Below are 23,753 nucleotides of genomic sequence, written 5' to 3'. Positions count from 1 at the left end.
TTTGCCAAAAAATAGCCGATCTACAAGCTCTCAACGCCTCGCAGCGCGAGGCGTTGAGAGCTTGTAGATCTGCTATTTTCGGATAATGTTCCCCCTCAGAAAAGGAATTCTAGGGTTCAAGTGTTTAATGTAAAAAAAAACTAAATCCTATCACACAAAGATTTGGCGAACGCCCTATAGTAGCTCTGAGGACCCCTTAGGGGTCCCGGACCCCCTGTCCTCTTGGACTAAATGTTATGAGAGGCATCATGACAGAGTGGTCCTCAAGCCTTTCTGGATCAGGGATCACTTGGAAAAAAAAGTGTTTGTGTGCGTGTTTCAGAACATGTTTATTTAAACGGTCCGTGGATTGTGTTCTGGCTCGGATCAATGACACTAACATAGTATACTACTAAGTTACTATTGATCGGTATCACAATGGAAACACATTTTTCTAGGTTTTAAAGTAAAAAATCACACCCTGTGTGAAGGTAGCGGCGCCTTTGATACATTTTGTCATCGATATGTGTTTATAATGTGTTTATAGCCACGTGTCACGTGAAGCTTGACCAATCACTTTGTTGACGTACGCACCTGACCAATCAGAACGTTGACGCACACGGACAAAGTCAGGTATAGAGCAGGATCCGCTCTATAAAGATATAGAGCGGCTAGCGCCGCTAAAAACATACCATGACATTTTCTTTTTAGCGGCGCTAGCCGCTCTAAGCGGATCCTGCTCTATACCTGACTTTGTCCGTGTTCACCGTCAACGCTCTGATTGGTCAGACCCGTCAACGCTCTGATTGGTCAGACCCGTCAGCGCTCTGATTGGTCAGACCCGTCAACGCTCTGATTGGTCAGACCCGTCAACGCTCTGATTGGTCAGACCCGTCAACGCTCTGATTGTTCAGACCCGTCAACGCTCTGATTGGTCAGACCCGTCAACGCTCTGATTGGTCAGACCCGTCAGCGCTCTGATTGGTCAGACCCGTCAACGCTCTGATTGGTCAGACCCGTCAACGCTCTGATTGGTCAGACCCGTCAACGCTCTGATTGTTCAGACCCGTCAACGCTCTGATTGGTCAGACCCGTCAACGCTCTGATTGGTCAGACCCGTCAACGCTCTGATTGTTCAGACCCGTCAACGCTCTGATTGTTCAGACCCGTCAACGCTCTGATTGTTCAGACCCGTCAACGCTCTGATTGGTCAGACCCGTCAACGCTCTGATTGGTCAGGTGCATCAACAAAGTGATTGGTCAAGCTTCACGTGACACATGGCTATAAACACATTATAAACACATATCGATGACATAATGTATCAAAGGCGCCGCTACCTTCACACAGGGTGTGATTTTTTTAAATCTTAGTGTTTTGCCAATTGTTTAACGCATCTGTGTCACTTTAGGTTTCTTTGGCTATTCAAAAATAGCAGATCTACGAGCTTGTAGATCTGCTATTTTTGCAAAAATCGTTAAAAAAAAAAACTTTTATATTTTTTTCAAAAATCTGTTAGGATTAAGAAAACATTTTAAGAATCAGACTCAGGCCTTAATGTGTTAAAGGGTCTACACCATGAATTTTTACTTTTTCTTCTTTGTTGTGTGTTTTTGGTCTCCCCTACCTCTCTTCTATCCTCAAAAATACCCCAGTTTGAACACTCAGGCTTTCACAGCAAATGTGGGGTTTTCTGTAAATTGGTCTAAAAACAGTCAAAAAGGTCAACAATTTGCCTCTTCCCATAATTGTTCCATAATGCCTGTATATGGTGATGAGTCCAGATGTTCACCTTGTCCATGCGGTCCTGCTGCACTCCAAACTTGCCCCCGTATCCGTGCGAGGCCTTGGGCATGTCTTCCAGCTCCGCCTCCTTACGGGAGGTGTGCTCCGTGGAGACGTTGGCGCGCAGCTGGTGGATGCTGGACAGACAGGAGCAGAGAGACATGAAGGACACGTGAACAACACCATGGACAGGACAGCAGAGAGACATGAAGGACACATGATGAACAACACCATGGACAGGACAGCAGAGAGACATGAAGGACACATGAACAACACCATGGACAGGACAGCAGAGAGACATGAAGGACACATGATGAACAACACCATGGACAGGACAGCAGAGAGACATGAAGGACACATGAACAACACCATGGACAGGACAGCAGAGAGACATGAAGGACACATGAACAACACCATGGACAGGACAGCAGAGAGACATGAAGGACACATGATGAACAACACCATGGACAGGACAGCAGAGAGACATGAAGGACACATGATGAACAACACCATGGACAGGACAGCAGAGAGACATGAAGGACACATGATGAACAACACCATGGACAGGACAGCAGAGACATGAAGGACACGTGAACAACACCATGGACAGGACAGCAGAGAGACATGAAGGACACATGATGAACAACACCATGGACAGGACAGCAGAGAGACATGAAGGACACATGATGAACAACACCATGGACAGGACAGCAGAGAGACATGAAGGACACGTGAACAACACCATGGACAGGACAGCAGAGAGACATGAAGGACACATGAACAACACCATGGACAGGACAGCAGAGAGACATGAAGGACACATGATGAACAACACCATGGACAGGACAGCAGAGAGACATGAAGGACACGTGAACAACACCATGGACAGGACAGCAGAGAGACATGAAGGACACATGAACAACACCATGGACAGGACAGCAGAGAGACATGAAGGACACATGATGAACAACACCATGGACAGGACAGCAGAGAGACATGAAGGACACATGAACAACACCATGGACAGGACAGCAGAGAGACATGAAGGACACATGAACAACACCATGGACAGGACAGCAGAGAGACATGAAGGACACATGATGAACAACACCATGGACAGGACAGCAGAGAGACATGAAGGACACGTGAACAACACCATGGACAGGACAGCAGAGAGACATGAAGGACACATGAACAACACCATGGACAGGACAGCAGAGAGACATGAAGGACACCATGGACAGGACAGCAGAGAGACATGAAGGACACATGATGAACAACACCATGGACAGGACAGCAGAGAGACATGAAGGACACATGAACAACACCATGGACAGGACAGCAGAGAGACATGAAGGACACATGATGAACAACACCATGGACAGGACAGCAGAGAGACATGAAGGACACATGATGAACACCATGGACAGGAGGAGAGAGACATGAAGGACACGTGATGAACAACACCATGGACAGGAGCAGAGAGACATGAAAGACATATGATGAACACCAGTGTTTAGCTGAGGTTCTTATGCAAGGGATGGTTGACGGCCAGCCGGTCATTGTTGAGAAATAAAACCCTTCAGGGTGATTAGGCACCTCCGCTACGCGTCGGCCGGCTGACCGTCAATCATCCCACTTGTTACACGGCTACTTAACCCATTGAGACCTGACGCCGATTCTACATGTCTCCTAAATCTCAACAGTATTCTGAAAAACGTATGTTTCTATATCAGTGGTGTTCAATCTTTTTTATGTCAAGGACCCCCAAAATTATATATATTTGGCCACGGACCCCCATCAAAATATTTTGTTCTAGGGACCCCCCAGAGGCAAAGATTTGAGTTAAAAATGTTCGCTTTAAAAATATATATATTCAAAGATTTGCACACATTTTCACAAATTTTCAAAAATAGCAGATCTACAAGCTCGTAGCGCGGCACTCGGTGCCGCGCTATGAGCTTGTATATCTGCTATTTTTTAATAGCCCAAAGTGTAAAATAATGCTTTTTAGCTCAAATCTAAAAATGACACAGTTCCAGGTCTTAATGGGTTAATACATTCATTAATACATTCAACCAAAAGTAACGAAACATTTCCTTGCTTAAAGGCAATGAAAGTATTCCATAAGTGTTGCTCTGGGCGGACACGGTCGCCTCGGAAAACAAGGAAGTGATGATCAAACAGAATACATGTTTGGTTACTGCATCGTCTATTTATCACTTCAAAATGTTTTCAAAAACATCGTTGAGCGCAACGTTTAGTTGTAAATGACCTGGTGTGTTTGTTTACATGGCTGTCATGTTGGATACAGCATAAACTCAAGCACCACAGGTTGATATGAGCAGGTGTTCTGAGTCTTTGATTAGACAGAGGTCTGTTATAGAGCTCATCGGTCTCATTATTCAGAAATAACACACCGCTGAATTCAGCGATTGACCAATCAGAATCAAGCATTCAACCAAGCCGTGTAATAATCAGAGTTATAATGTGGTTGAACTTGACGCTTGCACTAATGTCTAAGTGAATTGCTTCAGCGTAAACAAAAAAGATTAAGCTGAATGGTTCTTGGTGTACTGTATGTTATATATTGCCAACTGTGGTGCCACTATATGTCTATGAATTGAATACCAAGGCCCTCATTGGAAACAAGTCCGCAAGGACTTTTATGAACGGACCTGTTAGACAAAGTATTTTAAATGTAAATGTGTTGTTTTACATTTTTGCCTAATAAAATATTCAATAAAAAAAAAACCCACTGTAAAGCACTTCGTAACCATGTTTCGAAAAGCGCTTTATAAATACAGTTTATTAATATGTTCAAATTAGGGGCGGAAATTGGTAGGTACCTGACGATTCAATTCGATTCTGAGGGCTACGATTCAAATAAATTGCGATTATTGCGATTCGCGATTAATTTACTTAATTTAACTAATGGAAGAGATGTGTCTCTGTCAGCTGGAAGGTTATATTTGTATTTGTTATATATACAATTGCAGAAAACCAACAAGCAAATAAACAAGTCCTTTTTTGTAAAATAATACTGACTTATAACAAAGGCTTCTCAATATTCTGATAACCAACCAAAATATGGCTGCTGCTCTGTGCAATTAAAGATATGATGAAAAAGAAATATATATATATAATCGATTCTATAATCGTTCATGTCCGAATCGCGATTAATTGCTGAATCAATTATATTTCCACCCCTAATGTACATACTATACCTGCTGGTTTATGCTAAACGTGTATGTGTGTAAATGTATTAGCTTTTTATCTTTGACAGGTACAATAAAGTACACTCTGATTCAGATTCACTCACTTTATATGCTCCTGGTGTCCAGAACCCTCCACCGTCTTCGCCCCCCAGCGCTGTTCCTGCTCCGTCACATCGTTCTACAACAACCAGGAGATACGAGAAGAACATCTTTATGAATGGACAACCATAGACCAGGAGATACAAGATATATCCTTTATTTCACCAGTAAAATACATTAAGAAAAAGTCTCTTTTACAAGTATGCACTAGTGGCCACGATGTGGGATATTTCACTAATTCCATGGACATCACAGGACAAAACTATTTAATATTTATAATGTAAGCATTTAGCAGACGCTGTTAGTCCAGAGTGACTTACAGTAAGCAAGGTGAACACCAGGTAATACATCACATGCATAGAGACGGTGTAGTGCCTCAGTAATCTAGGACATTGGGGGTTCCTTGGGGGTTTCCAGGGGGTCCCCAGCAAAATGCATTAATATAGCATCACAATAATTTTAACCTTGTATACTTTGGCTATTCAAAAATAGCAGATATACAGGCTCATATCTGCTATTTTTATGAGCTTGTAGATCTGCTATTTTTGAAAAATCTTGAAAATGTGTGCAAATCTTTGAATATATATATTTTTAAGCGAGCATTTATAACTCAAATCTTTGCATCTGGGGGGTCCCTGGAACAACATATTTGAGATGGGGGTCCGCGGCCAAATACATATCATTTTGGGGGTCCTTGACATGAAAAAGTTAGAAAACCACTGATATAGGATCATAGGTAAACCAAGAACCTGTCATCAGTCTTCTGAACAGCATAATATCAACACAATAAACAATGTGTATATTACAACTATAGACACTATAGGATGCCAGGTCAACAAATGAACCTAGAATCTGTCTCAATAATAACATGCTATCTAAATGACATTTTAAAGAGTAAGACCACTGTGGTAGAGGTTTGGGTTGTGTAGTTACCATGCCAGGATGTAACTCCAAAGGTGAACAAGAAATCAAAACATATTGCTCCATTGATTAGAAATTGAGAATTCTTGGATGATACAGCATTGCTGCCCGATGGATTGGAAATGGAGCGAGAGGATTGTCTACCGTTTACCATAGGGGCAGTCATTTTATCACCGGTATTACTACACAAAAAGATATACAATTATAATCCGATCATTTATAACACTATACGTATTTGGAGACAAGTCACAAATCACTTCAAGCTTAGGGCAATGTCGTTTTTGCTACCCATTGCAGCAAATCCCTCGTTCGCCCCTTCTAAGCTAGATGGTGCTTTCCTTGACTGGAAGGAGAAAGGAATAATTTGCATTAAAAATCTATATGTGGACGGGGTATTTGCTTCCTTTATACAGTTAAAAGAGAAGTACGGCCTCCCGCAGCGAGATTTCTTTAGATACCTACAGATTAGGAGTTATGTGAGAAAACATATTCCTGGTTTTGAATTAGCAAGGCCAGACAAACTGGATGGGTGTTTAAGTCATGCAGCTGAGACTAGACGCATCGTTTCTTTTTTGTATGACACTTTACATAACATGACTCCGGTCTCGACTGACTCTATTAAAGCCAACAGGGAACTGGGCGTACAACTGACTGAAGACATCTGGGATAGCAGTATGGAATACATACATACTTGTTCGATTAATGCACGCCACTGTTTAATACAATTCAAAATATTACATAGGTTACATTACTCAAAAGTAAAATTACACAAAATATTCCCAGACACCTCCCCCCAATGTGATAAGTGCAAATCAGCAGATGCAACGCTACTGCACAGTTATGCCCTGTGTCCCAACCTACAGAATTTCTGGATAGAGATATTCAGACTATTTTCCAATATACTAGAGGTAGAGATAGATCCAGACCCAGTGTTAGTCATCCTGGGGGTATCAGAAGGGATGAAGAAACTACAACTACCTCAACAACGCCTTCTTTCATACGGCCTTATTGCTGCAAAAAAATGTATACTTTTATTTTGGAAGAAGAAAGAGACCCCCACAATCAAACTCTGGCTCAACGAGATGACAGAGTCCTTACATTTAGAAAGAATCAGATATATACTCAAAGATAAACTGAAAGATTTGGAAAAGATTTGGAAGCCTTTAGTCTCCTTTCTTAAAGGTTGAAAGGCTAATCCTTGTGGATGATCTGGGGCAGCACTTCTGGGGAGGGGGGAGGGGAGGCGGGAGGGTCCCTTTGTTTTTTGCTTAAGTTTGAGTTGTTTTTTTCATGTTACCTGTCTGTTTTGTGTTTATGTCTGTTTGTTTTTGTTTTAAAAAAAAAAGGAAGCTAAATGTACAACCATAACCTGTGCTTCACAATAAAAATATTTGAAACAAGAAATTGAGAATTCAAAATGTGCTCCTCGTTGACTTACATTGTACAGTGAAACAGATCTCAAAGTCACTCTTTTAGCACGTAAACGAACACAAACAAAGTTGATTCAGACAATATAGAACATCACCAAACCCAGTACTGGTTGTTATTTTAATACAAATGTTAACTTCCTGTTGATTTTGATATTTTTATTAAGAAGAAAACCCAGACTGGATCCGCGGATCTGGATCTTCAAATAGTAAAATCAACAGGAAGCGAACATTTTTATATATAAAAAAAAAAAACAGTAATGGGTTTGGTTCTATATTGTCTGAATCAACTATGTTTGTGTTTGTTTACGTGCTAAAAGAGTGACTTTGAGAGATGTTTCACCGTACAATGTAAGTCAATGAGCAGCAGATTTTAAATTCTCAATTGCTATGGAGCAATTATTTCAGATTTCTTGTCCACCTTATTCAACAGCCTAATTACTGCTGGATAAAAGACTCTGGAACAGCTTTTATCCAGCAATAATTAGGCTGTTGAATGAGAACTCACTAAACTGTGTTTGTATGTACAGATGATCTGATCCATGTTTTAATTACACATTTTCCCTTAACTTTTTACCTACATTAGCCACTCTCTTAAATGCACTTTACTGTACTTCTACGTCTATCTATCTTTTAACTGCATTAATGGTCTTGTACAATTAAGAATTTCACCAATATCACTATGGTAATGTGATGTGACAATAAAGTTTGATTCTTATTCCTGTGGAGTTACATCATGGCAATCAATCAAACTTTATTTATATAGCACATTTTTACTAGCTATGTTTACTAGCTAGGGACCTGGCTGATCTGATTCATGAAAGAAATAGACAATGGTCACTTGCAAGAAAGTCTAATTCAAGTCATGATTGGCTTCTGTTTCGTGTCTTGAGAAATAAATGTACGGTCCTCACCAGGAAGTTAAGATCGGAACATTATTTATCTCTCACTACTGATACCTCTAGCAATCATTGTACCTTCTGGAGAGTAGTCAAATCCCTGCAACAGAAAGGAGCAGCAGGCCCCCCGCCTAAGATTCGGGTGGGCGAGTCCTTTATTTCTGATAAAAAAATCATGTCAAATGCTTTCAATTCGCATTTTAAAAGGGCGGGACACATTTTTGATGAGCAAATTGCCAATGCTCCTCATCAAGACGCCCATGATGATAACGTTGACTCATCTGTTGTTTCTGTTTCTGTTTTTGACTTTTCTCCCATCCTGGTATCGGATGTTCTACACGCCCTGTCTACCTTAGACCCTAAAAAATCTGCAGGCCCAGATGGCCTTGACCCTTTTTTCCTAAAATTATCATCGGCTATCATTGCTCAACCTGTCACTGATATGTTCAATATCTCCTTAGCCACTCAAAGTCTACCTGAAGAGTGGAAACAAGCAAATGTTTCCCCTCTTCTCAAGGCTGGCGATCCTTGTGATGTAAACAATTACAGGCCCATTTCTAACCTTTCCACCTTGGCAAAGATCTTAGAGGGCCAAGTATCAAATCAGGTAAAGGTTTTTCTTGATTCATACTCTATTTTGAACCCCATGCAGTCAGGTTTTAGAGCAAAACATAGCACTGTAACGGCATGCCTTAATGTTATCGACGACATCAGGGCAGCCCTGGGTAAGAAATCTTTTTGTGCGGCCTTATTCATTGATTTGAGTAAGGCCTTCGATACCGTGGATCCTCACGTACTGCTCAAGGTCCTTTCTAAAGCTGGTTTTTGCCAAAATGTGCTTGGTTGGTTCAAAAACTATTTAGTTGGCCGCACACAGTGTGTCAAATTTGGTGATACCATTTCTGATTCCATCACCCTTGAGAAAGGAGTCCCCCAAGGTTCCATTCTTGGTCCATTGCTTTTTCTCTTGTATGTCAATCATATTTGTAGTCAATCTAAGCATTGTAAGTATCATATGTATGCCGATGACACAATTCTGTACTCTTGTGCTCCTTCTTTTGATGTAGCAGTTTCAAACTTGGCCTCAGATTTTGTCTCATTGCAGCATGAATTGGTAAATAGCAAATTGCTATTAAACGGCCAAAAAACCAAGGCCATGCTATTTACTCCAAATAGAGCTGACATTATCCCCCCAAATATCACCACCTTGGAAGGAGTAACCATCGAATGGGTGGTGCTTTACAAATATCTGGGAATTTGGTTGGATAACAAGTTAAACTTCAATCATCACATTGAAGCGTTGATTAAGAAGTTAAAATTCACAGTAAGCTTCTTTTATAGAATGAAGTCCTGTTTTTCTTTTGCTTCAAGGAAAAGGCTGGTCACTGGCCTATTTATGTCGCAACTCGACTATGGCGACATTGTGTATCGATTCGCCTGTCCCTCAATATTGGGTAGACTTGATCCCCTTTATCATGCTGCGTTGAGGTTCATTACCAGCTCCACCTATAGGACACATCATTGTATTCTGTATTCCCTAGTAGGGTGGTCCTCCTTAGCATCTCGCAGGTTGCTACATTGGTACACTTTTATATATAAAGCCATTCTTGGAAATTCCCCCTCGTACATTTGTTCAAAATTTAATCTTGTCCAAAATTCGCTTAACCTCAGATCGAATGCCTGGATGCGCTATGTCGTACCCACTACTAAATCTGAGGCAGGGAAAAAAAACCTTGCGTTTTTTGGGCCTTGGTCATGGAACGATCTACAGACCAGATTAAAATTGGCTTCATTGATCCCTCTAGTGTCTTTTAAGAGGATTGCCATGGGCACATTCTCCAACCATTGCTCCTGCTTTGACAAGTAGCAATTGCTGTGATCTTAGTCTTATATTAGTTTATTAGTTTTATGATGTATTGTTGTTATTAGTATTTTAAATAGTCTGTATTGGTGCTATTGGTAGTAGGTCTTTGGTATTACGGATGTCATGTTTGTCTTTGTTTTGTTATGTCCTGTATTGTCGTTACTGGCAGAGCTGTGTAACATTTTATTTGCCTCTTCTCTTGGCCAGGGCACACTTGTAAAAGAGACACTAGTCTCAATGTGATTTCTCTGGTGAAATAAAGGTTAAATAAAAAAAAAAAAAAAAATTTACACAACGTTAGTTTACCAAAGTGCTGCACAGGTAAAAGCAACAAAAAAAAGAAGAAAACAATACATCAAATCAGCAAAAAGGACATTTTATGATTGGATGTGGTTAAAGGCCAGAGAGAAAAGATGGGGTTTAAGTAAGGTCTTAAATATCTGGATGGACTGAGCAGATCTGATGTGGAGGGGGAGATCGTTCCACAACTGTGGGGCTGCCACCGCAAAAGAGCGATCACCTCTGGTTTTGAGGGTTCGTTTTGATGGCACAGTCAGCAATGACTGGTCAGCAGACCTTAGTGCTCTGGGGTGTTAGGAGTTCAGCCATATATGGGGGGGCCAGACCATTGATGGATTTAAAAGCAAATAATAAAATTTTAAAATCAATTCTGTATTTTACCAGAAGCCAATTGAGAGAGGCCAACACTGGAGTGATGTGGTCATATTTTTTGATACCTCTGAGAAGGCGCGCAGCAGCGTTTTGGACTAGTTGTAAACGCCTGAGTAGGGAGAGGTCGATGCCATAGTATAGTGCATTACAGTAGTCAATCCTAGATGTGATGAAGGCATGGATTACTAATTCAAATTGTTTGAGGGGGCTAATCTGTTTATCAAATTTGAAGTTGCTGTCAAAAATAACACCTAGGTTTTTTTGCATTATTGTGGATATTGCATGGCAAGGTAACTACACAACCCAAACCTCTGCTCTTGTCCTTTAACAGGCAAGGCCATAGGTCAAGAGCTACGGGCTGAGGTGGAGTCTGAAGAGGTGAGTCTTCAGACACAAACACATCAAACAGACTGACTGACTAACTACAGGAAGCATTCTATCTGAGAGGGAAGCAGACACAGGTTTGACGTCTATACCTCAAAGTCAGGGTCGGTCTCCCAGTCGTCTCCTCCATCGTCCACTGCCACTGAGACAGACTGCCCTGCTGCTGCTTTCCACATCTACACACACACACACACACACACACACACATACACACACACACAAATACAGTTAATGCTGCATCAACTGGGTCACATTCTGTGGTTGATAGTGATGTGCGGGTCGGGTTTTTTCATGGCCCGCCGCACCACGGAACCCAACCCGCCTCAACCTGCCCGCGAACCCATATAAAAATCTATAGCGCGACCCGCGGGGCGCGTTGAGACCCGTGGCTCGTACCTACAATTCTGTAAAATCAAGGTTCGAAAATATTCTTCAAGTATACACCCCAAGTGTATTCAAACTGTTTTATTGTTATTATTCTTATTCTTATTAGGAATAAAGACAAAACAAGAGTATGTGTTTTTTTTTGTGTTTTTTTTTGCGTGTGAGAGCGGCTGACCCGCTCACCCGCAACCCGCATAATTGCCTTTGAAATCCTGACTCGACCACCCGGTTGACCCGTGGGTTACGGGTCAGCCCGCTCATCACTAGTGGTTGAAATACATGAGTGTGTCTATGTCAGTGGTTCTCAAACTTTTTCATGTCAAGGACCCCCAAATTGACACTTATTAGCCCGCGGACCCCCGTTTGAAAAGATAAGCCAGGGACCCCCGATAAGAGAATATTGTTTTACAGCTCTAGCAGTGATTCTCAACCATTTTAATTTCAAGGACCCCCAGTTTGACATGCATTAGGGCTACAGACCCCTATTTAATGGCATTTCTATCTCTGGGACCCCAATTTATATTGTAAAATCAATGATAATTTAACTCTGTACACTCTCAGAGTTACAGACCCATAAGGGTCCATTTGGTGCCTAATCTATCATTTAGCTGGGGACACCCTGGAACTCCCTCAAGGACCCCTGGGGGTCCCCGGACCCCACTTTGAGAACCAATGGTCTATGTTCCCCTCAGCCCTAAAACAAACAAAGAAAACACACACGCACGCACACATACACATACTTCAGAACCCAATCAGGTTCATTGTCAAAAAAACAACTAAACCAAACTAAAAATGAATAGTAGTGAACTTGGAGGCCATTGCACATGAGGAATGCTCAGGAACGCGGCCAGAAGCTGGTGTCTGGCTGCTGGCTGCATCATGTAAGCAGTAGGGCAACTTTCAACTTTCCTCAGAAAATATATTTGAATATTGGTCTTAAAAATGTGCAGATATTCGAATATTTTTTTACAAAAAAACAATACAAAAAACAATGTATCGAGTGCTCGGATAAAATAAAACTTCTTTTGTTTGTTTTCATAACTTCATACATTGTTTTTTGTACTGTCCCTGTCAAATAAACATACGAAAATAATAATAATATAATATACATATTTTCCCAATATTCGAATAATATTCGAATATCCGTTTGACAGCCCTAGTAAGCAGCAGAAGAGTTTCTACTAACTAAGTGCTAAAGATGCTGGTCATGAAGGCTCTCATTAACCCATTAAGACCTGAGGCGATTCTTTAAAAAAATCTAAATCATAACAGTTTTTGGGAAAAAAAAAGGTTTTCATGATATTTCAAAAATAGCAGATCTACAAGCTCATAGCGCGGCACCGAGTGCCGCGCTATGAGCTTGTAGATCTGCTATTTTTGAATAGCCAAAGACATCTAAAGTGACACATGGGTTAATCCATTTAACCCGGGAACACATCTGTGTTATTTTAACATTTCTTTGGGCTATTTTTGGAGAAAAAAAATAATACATTTGTGCAAATCTTTGAATACATGCATTTTAAAAAGTTGCCGCACTATGAGCTTGTAGATCTATTTTTTGAAAAGCCAAATAAATCTAAAAATGACACCGATGCGTTCCTGGTCTTGTTTATTTCAAACAAACTGACAGTCTGTGAATTATCACCAATAAACCTCACTCTCCGGCCGGGCGGTGGTCTCAATCATTTTCAGAGCAACTGTACTTTAGTTGACCGTGGGGGTCCCCCAGGGGTCCCCCTCGTGTTTTCCCTCTACACCACCAAACATCTTCTCCTGAAAACAGCCGATCAGCCGTTTTTTTTGCTGAATGTTCTCCTGACAGTCAGGAGGAGGCTATAATAGGGTTCATGTGGTTACTGAACCCCCAACCCCTTCCAGAGGGAACATATTAACCCTCTGACCTCCTGCTGAATGAATACACTAACAGCTGACTCACTGCACCGCCCGGATGTGTGTGTCGACTCTATGTGAGTGGAACCCGTTTGTTTTGGACCGGTTCCACCCACTTCAGTGGTTCTGTTGTGGAACAAGAACCAGACTGTGTTGTCCTGAGTCAGCACAACTCAACAGAGAGAGAGAGAGAGAGAGAGAGAGAGAGAGAGAGAGAGAGAGAGAGAGAGAGAGAGAGAGAGAGAGAGAGAGAGAGAGAGAGAGAGAGAGAGAGAGAGAGAGAGAGAGAGAGAGAGAGAGAGAGAGAGAGAGAGAGAGAGAGAGAGAGAGAGAGAGAGAGAGAGAGAGACACAGAGAGAGAGAGCGAGAGAGCAAGAGAGAGAGAGAGGAGAGACACACAGAGAGAGAGAGAGACACAGAGCGAGAGAGCGAGAGAGCGAGAGAGAGAGAGAGAGAGAGAGAGAGAGAGAGAGAGACACAGAGAGAGAGAGAGACACAGAGAGAGAGAGCGAGAGAGCGAGAGAGGACGGCTGGACATCTGGGTTGTATTAAACCCATTACAACCACAGTACAGAACAGACGTGGCTTCATTCATTTGATCCTGGACGTCAGACTTTACAGTGTGATGATGAAGACAGACAGACAGACAGACAGACAGACAGACAGACAGACAGACAGGACGGGAGGGACTCCCTTTTCCCTTGGTGTGTCGCCCATGTGGCACCAAAACCCTGACCTTTAACCTCACAGAATCTGTGTCTAAACCTAAACCCTGACCTTTAACCTCACAGAATCTGTGTCTAAACCTAAACCCTGACACCTTTAACCTCACAGAATCTGTGTCTAAACCTAAACCCTGACCTTTAACCTCACAGAATCTGTGTCTAAACCTAAACCCTGACCTTTAACCTCACAGAATCTGTGTCTAAACCTAAACCCTGACCTTTAACCTCACAGAATCTGTGTCTAAACCTAAACCCTGACCGTTCTGCTGTAATGTGAAGACTCTCCTCTTCAGACTCATCTCAGCCTGTAGCTCTGGACCTAGCCTTGACCTGTAGCTCTGGACCTAGCCTTGACCTGTAGCTCTACACCTAGCCTTGACCTGTAGCTCTGGACCTAGCCTTGACCTGTAGCACTAGACCTAGCCTTGACCTGTAGTACTAGACCATACATGGGCAACTGGCGGCCCGGGGGCCACATGCGGCCCCCACCTTCACTTAATGCGGCCCGCAGGTTAATATTGGAACACACTGATATATTATTGATTTCAGCTGTTATGATTCCTAACATGCAAACATGACCCGCTGTAATTACCTCAGTCTATAGTAGTAGCTTAATGTCTTTTTTTTGTCCAATGTATTTGTATTTAAAGTTCATAAAGTTAACATAAGTATAACTAAATGCACTTGAAATAAAATGAAAATGTAACTTTTCAGGATTTTAACTAAAAAATAGCAAAATAAAATCTGGATTCCAATTCAAAAATAGCAAAAATAGCAGATCTACAAGCTCAAAACGCGTCGCTCTGCGACGCGTTTTGAGCTTGTAGATCGGCTACTTTTGCTACTATTGTGTGACATAGAATGGCGAAAAAAGTTAAAATACGGCGAGACAGTATATGCAATGTGTCCCTCTGGAGTGAGTGTGGAAATATAGTGGCCCTCTCCATCATCAAAGTTGCATCACCCCTGCACTAGACCTAGCCTTAACCACCATGCAGGATTATGCAACGGCTACAATGTAACTTAGATATCATGTTATGTAGACAGATGACAGGTCATTGTTAACCTGGCATCCTATAGTGTGTATAGTTTTATATAGTTATAGAGTTATAGATAGCATGTTATGTAGACAGATGCTAGGTCATTGTTGGTCTGGCATCCTATAGTGCAGGCCAGGCGCGTATCATCATTGGGGCCAACGAGGCCATGGCCCGGTCTGTAAACCCAGCGTGTCCCTGTGTAGAGGGGCAAGATCCGCCAGGGGAAAAAAAAAAACTGAAAATCAACATTAGCAGCAGCCCCTCACCCCTATTCTGTTGTAGCGGACCACAGAAAGTCGCCTTTGTTTTCAAATGGGGCTCATTTGCATTCGGCCGAATTGTTAATGAGTGGCCATTAAAAAAAACAGTTTAGCCGTCAAACCGGTTTCCTGCCAGGTAGGCTAAACCATTGGTTCTCAAAGTGGGGTCCGGGGACCCCCAGGGGTACTTGAGGGGGTTCCAGGGGGTACCCAGCAAAATGTGTTAATATAGCATCACAATAATTATGACCTTTTATACTTTGGCTATTCAAAAATAGCAGTTATACAAGCTCATAGCGCGGCACCAAGTGCCGCGCTATGAGCTTGTAGATCTGCTATTTTTGAAAGATCTTGAACATTTGTGCAAATCTTTGAATATTATATTTTTTAAAGCGAACATTTGTAACTCAAATCTTTGCTTCTGGGGGTCCCTGGAACAAAATATTTTTAGATGGGGGTCCGCGGCCAAATACATATCATTTTGGGGGTCCTTGACATGAAAAAGTTTGAGAACCACTGGGCTAAACAGTATAAAGAGGGCCCCGAAATAGCTTCACATTTCATTATTGTTGTGAGTAGCAAAAAGGAAACCTTGGCCGTCCTTCTCTCCATTGCGCAGAGACAGACGGCCACCTCTCTCCATTCAGAGATGGAATAGAGGAAGAACCGTCTTGAGCCACTGTTGACCGGGCCAACGTTAGAATCCACCAAACGCCACTGCTATTAGTGTATAGTTTATATAGTTATATTGATACAGTTATAGATAGCACGTTAGGTAGATAGATGCCAGGTCATTGTTGATGGCATGTATTAGTTATTAGTAGATTATTGGTTTACTTATGCATTACTTTATTATTAGATCACTATTTCTATGCAGTTGATGTATTATGATGTATTATGTGTATTATGATGTATTATCGTGTGTCCTTGCTTATTGTAAATTGCTCTGGATTAAGAGCGTCTGATAAATGCCTAAACTGTTACTGTAAACTAAACCTCAAAACCACTTCCACCTCCTGGGCCAAACACCAGGAAAAGAGAGATTCCCGGGCCAAACACCAGGAAGAGAGAGAATCCCAGGACAGGACAGGACAGGACACGAATGTCTGTCAGTCGCAACAACACAGCCACACCCACCTCTAGCACATCATTACAGTCCAGTGATTCTCAAAAAGTGGAGGTCCGTGGACCCTCTGGGGTCCTTAGGGACCCTTACACAGGTCTGTAACTCTGAGAGTGTACAAATGGAACCAAATGGACCCTTACAGGTCTGTAACTGAGAGGTATGGTGGTCCTTGAAATAAAATAAAAAGCCACACTGTTGTAATAAACAATCTGTTCTGTCCCAGAAGGATAAATATAATAAAGTGCCATGATATGGTTGATTTTTCTTTATTAAAGTGTCAGCCCACATGGACTTACAGGACACTTAACATCAGTGTTAACTTTGTCGACTAAGACTAAAAGACTAAGGTTTTTGATATTTAGTCGACTAGACTAGACTAAGACTAAACAATTTTCAGAAGACTAAAATAGGACTAAAACTAAATGGTGTGTTATTCAAAACAAAAGACTAAGACTAAATCAAAATATTCTGTCAAAATGAACACTGCTTAACATGACCATATTAGGGTTGTGGGTGTCTGTCTGTCTGTCTGTCTGTCTGTCTGTCTGTCTGTCTGTCTGTCTGTCTGTCTGCCTGCCTGCCTGCCTGCCTGCCTGCCTGCCTGCCTGCCTGCCTGCCTGCCTGTCTACCAATCATAACACGGTCATTCCATGATCCACGCCCATAATAATAATCAGATCATCATTTCATTTCCGTGTTGAAACAATAACCTTCATCTAAAAGGTAGATGAAGAAGGTTGATCTAACTCATCCTCCTCCTCCTGATCTAACTATATTTGGTTGAATTAAAACACCTTTGAGGGAAAAACGTGTCTTAATTCTGCAGTGACTGAGAACCTCCTCCTCTATATAGCTCTGACATGAGGTTCCACTGTCTCTGGTGCTGGAAAGTGATGACACCCGAATAATATTGTCCTCTATTCATGATTCTGACCTTTTTCCTCAAATCGTATCCATAAAGTAAAGCTCAACCCTCCTGCTCTCAGATGTTTCACATCTTAGCGGCCAAGAAAATCTACCCGACGTGTTGAAACAAGCGTTTAAATCTCTGTTTTAGTCCAGCCTGTGGCCACGTTTTCCCAACGCACTCTTAACGGGCGCAGTACTGCGCGTGCGGACGGGGGGCTGACTGGCCACGGGCTGAACTAAAACAGAGATTTAAACGCTTGTTTCAACACGTCGGTAAAAACGTCTTAACCGCTAAGATGTGAAACATCTGAGAGCAGGAGGGCTGAGCTTTACTTTATGGATACGATGAGAGGAAAAGGGTCAGAATCATGCATAGAGGACGATATTCACCGAGTGTTCCTCACCTTCCTGCATCAGAGACTGTGGAACCTCCTCTCTGACTCTACAGAGGAGGGAGAGGTTCTTCAGTGACTTAGTAGAAACCCTGACATAATGCCATGTCTGATGGTTGTATCACTATTAAACATTTATACACATCACACTGAAGACATTTAAATGTGTTTCTGAATAAACATGAGGAAACATTATGATGATAAAACCTCTAAAGGACTGTCTGTGTTACTTCCTGCTCCTAGTTCTCTAGCTGCTAGCTGAAAGCTAACAGCTTCTATCCTTCTATCCTTCTTTCTCTCTCTCTCTCTCTCCCTCTCTTTCTCCTCCATAAACTCTACCTTTACCTCACTAAGCATTCTATACAGAGGTTGTATTTACAATAGTTGTGAATAAATACATAATGATATATAATGTATTCTTACCGTCGACACACTGAAGGAATCCCAGAGGAATGAAAGGGAATAAAAAAAAATGTCCCGACTGAGAGAAAAGATGCTTCCTCCCTATCGCTGCTTCCTGGGAAACTCTGCTGCTGCTTCCGGTGTGTTGTGGCGAGAAGTGTTACCCGTAGAGAAGTGTTACCCATAGAGATGTGTTACCATAGAGATGTTACACACTGTCACAATCTGCTCCCCCTCCCATGAATAACGTGGGAAGTGTTCAAAATATAATTGACAATTTCGTCGACAAATAAAAACTAGACTACTAACCATGTCTCCTGACAGTGGTGGGAAAAGTACTCAAATTCTTTATTTAAGTAAAAGTACCAATACTGCGATATAAAAATACTCTGTTGCAGCTAAAAGTCCAGAATTCTAAATTGACTTGAGTAAAAGTACAAAAGTATTGGCATCAAAATGTACTTAAAGTACAAAAAGTAAAAGTACTAAATATTTGAAAATAGCAGATCTACAAGGTCACAACGCGTCGCGATGCGACGCGTTGTGAGCTTGTAGATCGGCTATTTTCAAATAGCCTATGTATAGAATAGGGCTAAAGTGGTTAATGTATGTTTTAATTATATCATAGTTTAGGCTATCTTAAAAGTAACTAACTAAAGTTTTCAGGTAATTTTAGTGGAGTAAAAGTAAAATATTTGCCTCTGGCCTAGGCCGTGGCGTCGCGGTCTAGGCACCCTAGTTGAGAATCCGTAATAGCAGCGTGCCGCGGGTTCGCGTCCCGTTCCCGACGGCCTTTGCTGCATGTCTCCCCCCATCTCTCTCCCTATTCTTCCTGTCAGACTACTTTCTCTGTCCCTCTCCAAATAAAAGCAATAAAAAAGCCCCAAAAAATAAATCTTAAAAAAAAATAAAAAAATATTTTCCTCTGAGATGTAGTGGAGTAGAAGTAAAAGTATTGGAAATTGGAAATACTCGAGTAAAGTACAAAAGAAAAAGTACAGTACTTAAGTAAATGTATTTAGTTACTTTCAACCACTGCTTACTCTTATTTGAACGCCCACGTCAAGTCGACGTCCCTCTCTGATTCCACCTGATGTCAGTTCCCACCCGATGCTATGGCTGCCAATTCCCACCTGATGTCGTGTGGGAGTTCAGACTGCTCCAGACCGTGCTGAATAACAGCCATCTTGCACAAGGTCTTCATACTCGGACTCAAGTCTAAGATGTACAACAGGTCTCGACAAAAGATGAAGACACGATCTCCAACCCTGCAACAGTGCATACTAGACCTCTTTGGGCCTTTCCCCCTGGGCTCAACCTTCTTCCAGGTGAAGGTTTTTGTATTGAACTTCCACAGACCATTGAAGGTCTCGTTGCCACCGAATACGTACAGCTCTCCATCGTAGGCGAAGGCATCGTGAGCCGAGTGTTGTTCGGGAAGAAGCTGCGCAGAAGCCGTGCTGCTCAGCCAGCAGTTGGTCTCTGTGTCAAACACTCTGACGTTGCTGTAGTGTCCCCGGACCATCGGGCCCACCTTGCCCCCGAATACAAACATCTTTGTCCCGATGATGGTGGCGGAGTGACGTGATGAAGCAGGCGGCAGAGCTCCTCCGGCGTTAATTAAAGACCAGACCATCGCGGTGGTGTCCAACTTGTGGATGTCATTAGCGAATGCAGTCAGATTGTATCCTCCGTGGACGAACATGACCTTCCCCGAGACGCAGGCCGAGTGGTCGGCCCTCGGCCCCGGAACGGTCCCGGAAACCTCGGTTTTCAGCCATTTGTGGGCGTCGACTTCGAACGCATACAGCCGGTTATCACGAGCTAACTCCTCCCCCCAGATGTAGGCGATGTCTTCTACCAGCACGGCCGAGTGGCCCACGCGCCGGCTGGGAACCTCAGTGGGGAGCTCTCCTCGTTCTCTGGTTGTCACCGCGGGCAACTTCACCCAGCGTAAAGCCACCGTGTGGAAGATGTACACAAAGAGCTGACCGAACCAGCCCAGGTCACGGGGCGCTCCGAAGGAGTACAGCCGGTGTCCTACGGTGACCGAAGCATTATATGCTCCATTTGGTCCTGTCAGAGCTATCGTCCAGCAGAACGTCTCCCACAGCCTGTATCGATAGATCTATACTGTGCTCTTCTGTTGAACAGTAACGTTATGGACCTCTTTACTGTAACGCTCTGTTGAACTATAACATAATGGACTGATATTGTGTGCACTGCACGTATATTGGCTCGGACGCACAAACGGCATGCAAAGTTTGGTCCAATCACACAAAGCCAACAGTTGCTGATAAGATAGGTATATTTGAAGGTATATCTCATCTTAAAAATATAAATCTTATCACCATGAAGTTCATATTAATTTCACGAAGCAATAAGACACAGAGAGTCATGGTTTGTATAGAAATGAATCACTCTATTCAGGAGAACAGACGGGTACAGTACAGTTAAAGAGGTGGTGCCATGGTTTTGCACTTATTCTGTTTTTCATGTGTCTATGAGGTTGATAGAACTTCATTAAGCCCCCTGGTGGTGTTTTTATGGTGTTTTATGTCTTCTCTGACTATTTTGAGTTTCTACCTGGAGGCTGAAACCTTGGGGGTCAAACGTGCCAATAGAAAAAAAGCGCTTTAGTGACATAGTAAAAACATACCCTCCCCCTCATTATCATAACACAACAGGTGTGGGCATGAGGAGGAGGAGGGACTAGGACAGGTGGGTGGTGCTAAGGTGGTGGAGGAGGTGCTAAGGTGAGAACCAGGTATACTTAATGAACTGGAGGCGTGTCCACATAAAAACATAAGTTTAACAATTTCTGTACACTTTTTTGAAAAAAATCTTCCTCCTAGTATAACCATAATACCTGATCATTATGTTTTAGGGGGGGAAGAAATCACTGAAAATCACAGCACCCCGTCTTTAAAAATATCATCTAAGTGTCCTCTAACCCCGGTACAGAAGGGAGAGGGCTATAAAAGAATTATTTTCAATAAGTGGTAACCAGGGCAACGTACCCAGGTTTAACACATCTGATATCATTTGTTTACATCTTAGTGGTTCCGATATAGTGGCTCCGATTGTCTTCTTCCTGATAACGTGATCTTCCTTTAGGCTTTAGGCTTAATCAGGCGCTGCTATAGAGCGTGCCAAACATCCTGAAGGGGGCGTCAACAAGTGTCTTTTGGTAGCAGCGGACATCTTTTGAGGGGTATAAACCAGGTTGACTTAACATTGCCCAAAACAAACATGTCTGCGCTACTATGCCACGCCGCCCCCCCCCCCCCCCCCCCCCCCCCCCGGTGGTGACGACGTGTTGTCACGCTCTATAGCAATCGCAGCGGTGGGCAACTTCGATGATGTAGAGGGCCACTATATTTCCACACTCACTCCAGAGGGACACATTGCATAGATATAGACTGTTGGCAGACACCTCATATCTCCATACTTAAACTTTTCCCGTACATTAATGCTGCACTTCACCATTCTATCTCACACAAAAGTAGCACATTATGCATTTAGTTATGCTTACGTTAACTTTATGAACTTAAATACAAATACATTGGACATAAAAAAAACACACCCTGTGTGAAGGAAGCGGTGCCTTTGGGGCGGGGCTTAACTCATTTCAGTTCGTCCCTATTGGTGGTCTGAGTCCACTTACCAAATTTGTACTTGGTAGCATGCTGCAAACTGGAATAATGGCTGTTTAAAGCCCAGCCAATGGGCAGGCAGAGGGGGCGGGGCTTAAGTAATTACAGTTTGTCCCTATTGGTGGTTTTAGTCCATGTCCAAAATTTGTACTCCGTAGCATGCTGCGAACTTGAGTTATGGCTGTTTAAAGGCCAGCCAATGGGAAGACAGAGGGGGCGGGGCTTCAGCAATTCATGCTCGTCCCTATTGGTGGTCTAAGTCCACATACCAAATTTGGACTTGGTGGCATGCTGCAAACTGGAGTTATAGCGGTTTAAAATCCCGTGCTCATCCCGTGCTCATACGGCCGGACAGACCATAGACTGTATAAATGAGATGGACAAACCCCCTCCGCTGCTTTCTACAGACCGAAAATGAAGCCGATTGTTCCAAGACTGTAGGTCCGCCATCTTTCAATACGCGTCAGAATGAGTTCAGACCATTATTGGTTGGGTAACTTGTCAATCAAGAGCGGGGGGCGGGGAATGAATGCTATTGGTTGTGTAGCGTGTCAATCAAATCATCCCGCCCCTCCTAGAGAATAGCCTACTTTATCGTCAATTTTATAATAAATAGAACCATAATTTAGCAAAACGCATATCCTGATGATTGAAAGGAGACTTTAAACTAGCGACTGGAAGCATATAGAATTTACGACAATTTTTATTACAGTAAGAAAATCTAGTCTAAAGTTTGTCAAAAAACCCATTCACTTGCGCTAAAATAAATTCTTTCTGAACTCACAGGTCGGCGCAGGGTAAAACAGCGCCACTCTGGCCATTTTGTCGGCCTCATCGTAAATATCTCAGCCTTGCCCCTTGGGACAGACATAACACACGCTGGGGGTCCCTGGACCCCTCGTTGATAACCAGTGGCACGTGTGGCCAATGAGAGGAGAGATGGCATAGGCAATCTCCATGTCTGTGTGTGTGTGTGTGTGTGTGTGTGTGTGTGTGTGTGTTTGTATGTGTTGCTTCTTTGCCGTGCTCATCCCGGGCTCATACGGACGGACACACAGACACGGACACACGGACACACGGACACACGGACACACAGACACACAGACACACAGACACACAGACACACAGACACACAGACACAGAGTCAAATGTAGAGCGGTTGGCACCGCTAAAAATATACAGAATTGATGACCCAAAGAAACATGACAACATTGTCATTGGAACACTATACAATTGAAGCCGATAAATGGATAGTTCTCCTATAGTTGGATGAAATTGGAAAAACAGTTCAACATGTATTTTATTTTCATTAAAGAGCTGGAGAGACATAGACACTCCTGTTACTGAATAAACACTCTATAGAAATGATTACCATCACAATATAGAGATTTGAATTTTTAACACAAAAGGTTTTGTTTTAACCAAAACAATATCCCTTACACTACCTTTAGACAGCCCCATGCAACAACAAAGAGCAACTGTAATGTGTCATTTTAGTCAATGAGCCAGAGCCCCAAAATTGAGCAATGATTATCGAAAGAGTGGGCAAAACCAAACCTATATTAAATTGTTCATAGGGTCAGTATGTGTAAATAAATATATGATAACCTCTCCACAGGAGTAGCTTTTTCATGGTTATCACACATTTTGTTATTTTCCCCATACGTACATGAAAAAATGACAACATTTTAAAAAAGAGTTATCATAATGAAACTTCCTGAGT

At 42.5% G+C, this 23,753-nt stretch overlaps 2 protein-coding genes across 5 annotated transcripts in view; both read right to left on the bottom strand.

Moving 5' to 3' along the window:
• cttn (cortactin) overlaps positions 1 to 18,532 on the bottom strand; it is a 50,296-nt gene extending 31,764 nt beyond the window's left edge. For all 4 annotated transcript variants that reach the window (XR_014600917.1, XR_014600918.1, XM_084059207.1 and 1 more), the window contains exons 1-4: positions 18,396 to 18,532; positions 11,339 to 11,422; positions 5,085 to 5,158; positions 1,770 to 1,899 (exon numbers count right to left, since the gene is read on the bottom strand). Coding sequence is in view for 2 of the 4 variants with exons in the window: in XM_084059207.1 (XP_083915333.1) it covers positions 1,770 to 1,899; positions 5,085 to 5,158; positions 11,339 to 11,422 (288 nt within the window). In the remaining 2 variants the exon portion in view is untranslated. The remainder of the gene's footprint in view (positions 1 to 1,769; positions 1,900 to 5,084; positions 5,159 to 11,338; positions 11,423 to 18,395) is intronic.
• Positions 17,725 to 21,419, bottom strand: LOC311048952 (kelch domain-containing protein 3-like; the record flags this gene model as incomplete). The annotated part of the gene is made up of 5 exons (XM_084062325.1): positions 17,725 to 17,816; positions 17,985 to 18,081; positions 18,396 to 18,405; positions 19,508 to 20,414; positions 21,395 to 21,419. The coding sequence occupies 5 exons, from the start codon at positions 21,417 to 21,419 to the stop codon at positions 17,725 to 17,727; spliced, it is 1,131 nt and encodes a 376-aa protein (XP_083918451.1).
• Between the last annotated feature and the right edge of the window lie 2,334 nt (positions 21,420 to 23,753).

Source organism: Gymnoscopelus microlampas (assembly GCF_963454915.1).
Source record: "Gymnoscopelus microlampas genome assembly, chromosome: 1".
NCBI classification, from domain to species: domain Eukaryota; kingdom Metazoa; phylum Chordata; class Actinopteri; order Myctophiformes; family Myctophidae; genus Gymnoscopelus; species Gymnoscopelus microlampas.
Note: the sequence above shows the minus strand (reverse complement) of the source record. Positions and strands in the feature narration are given on the sequence as shown.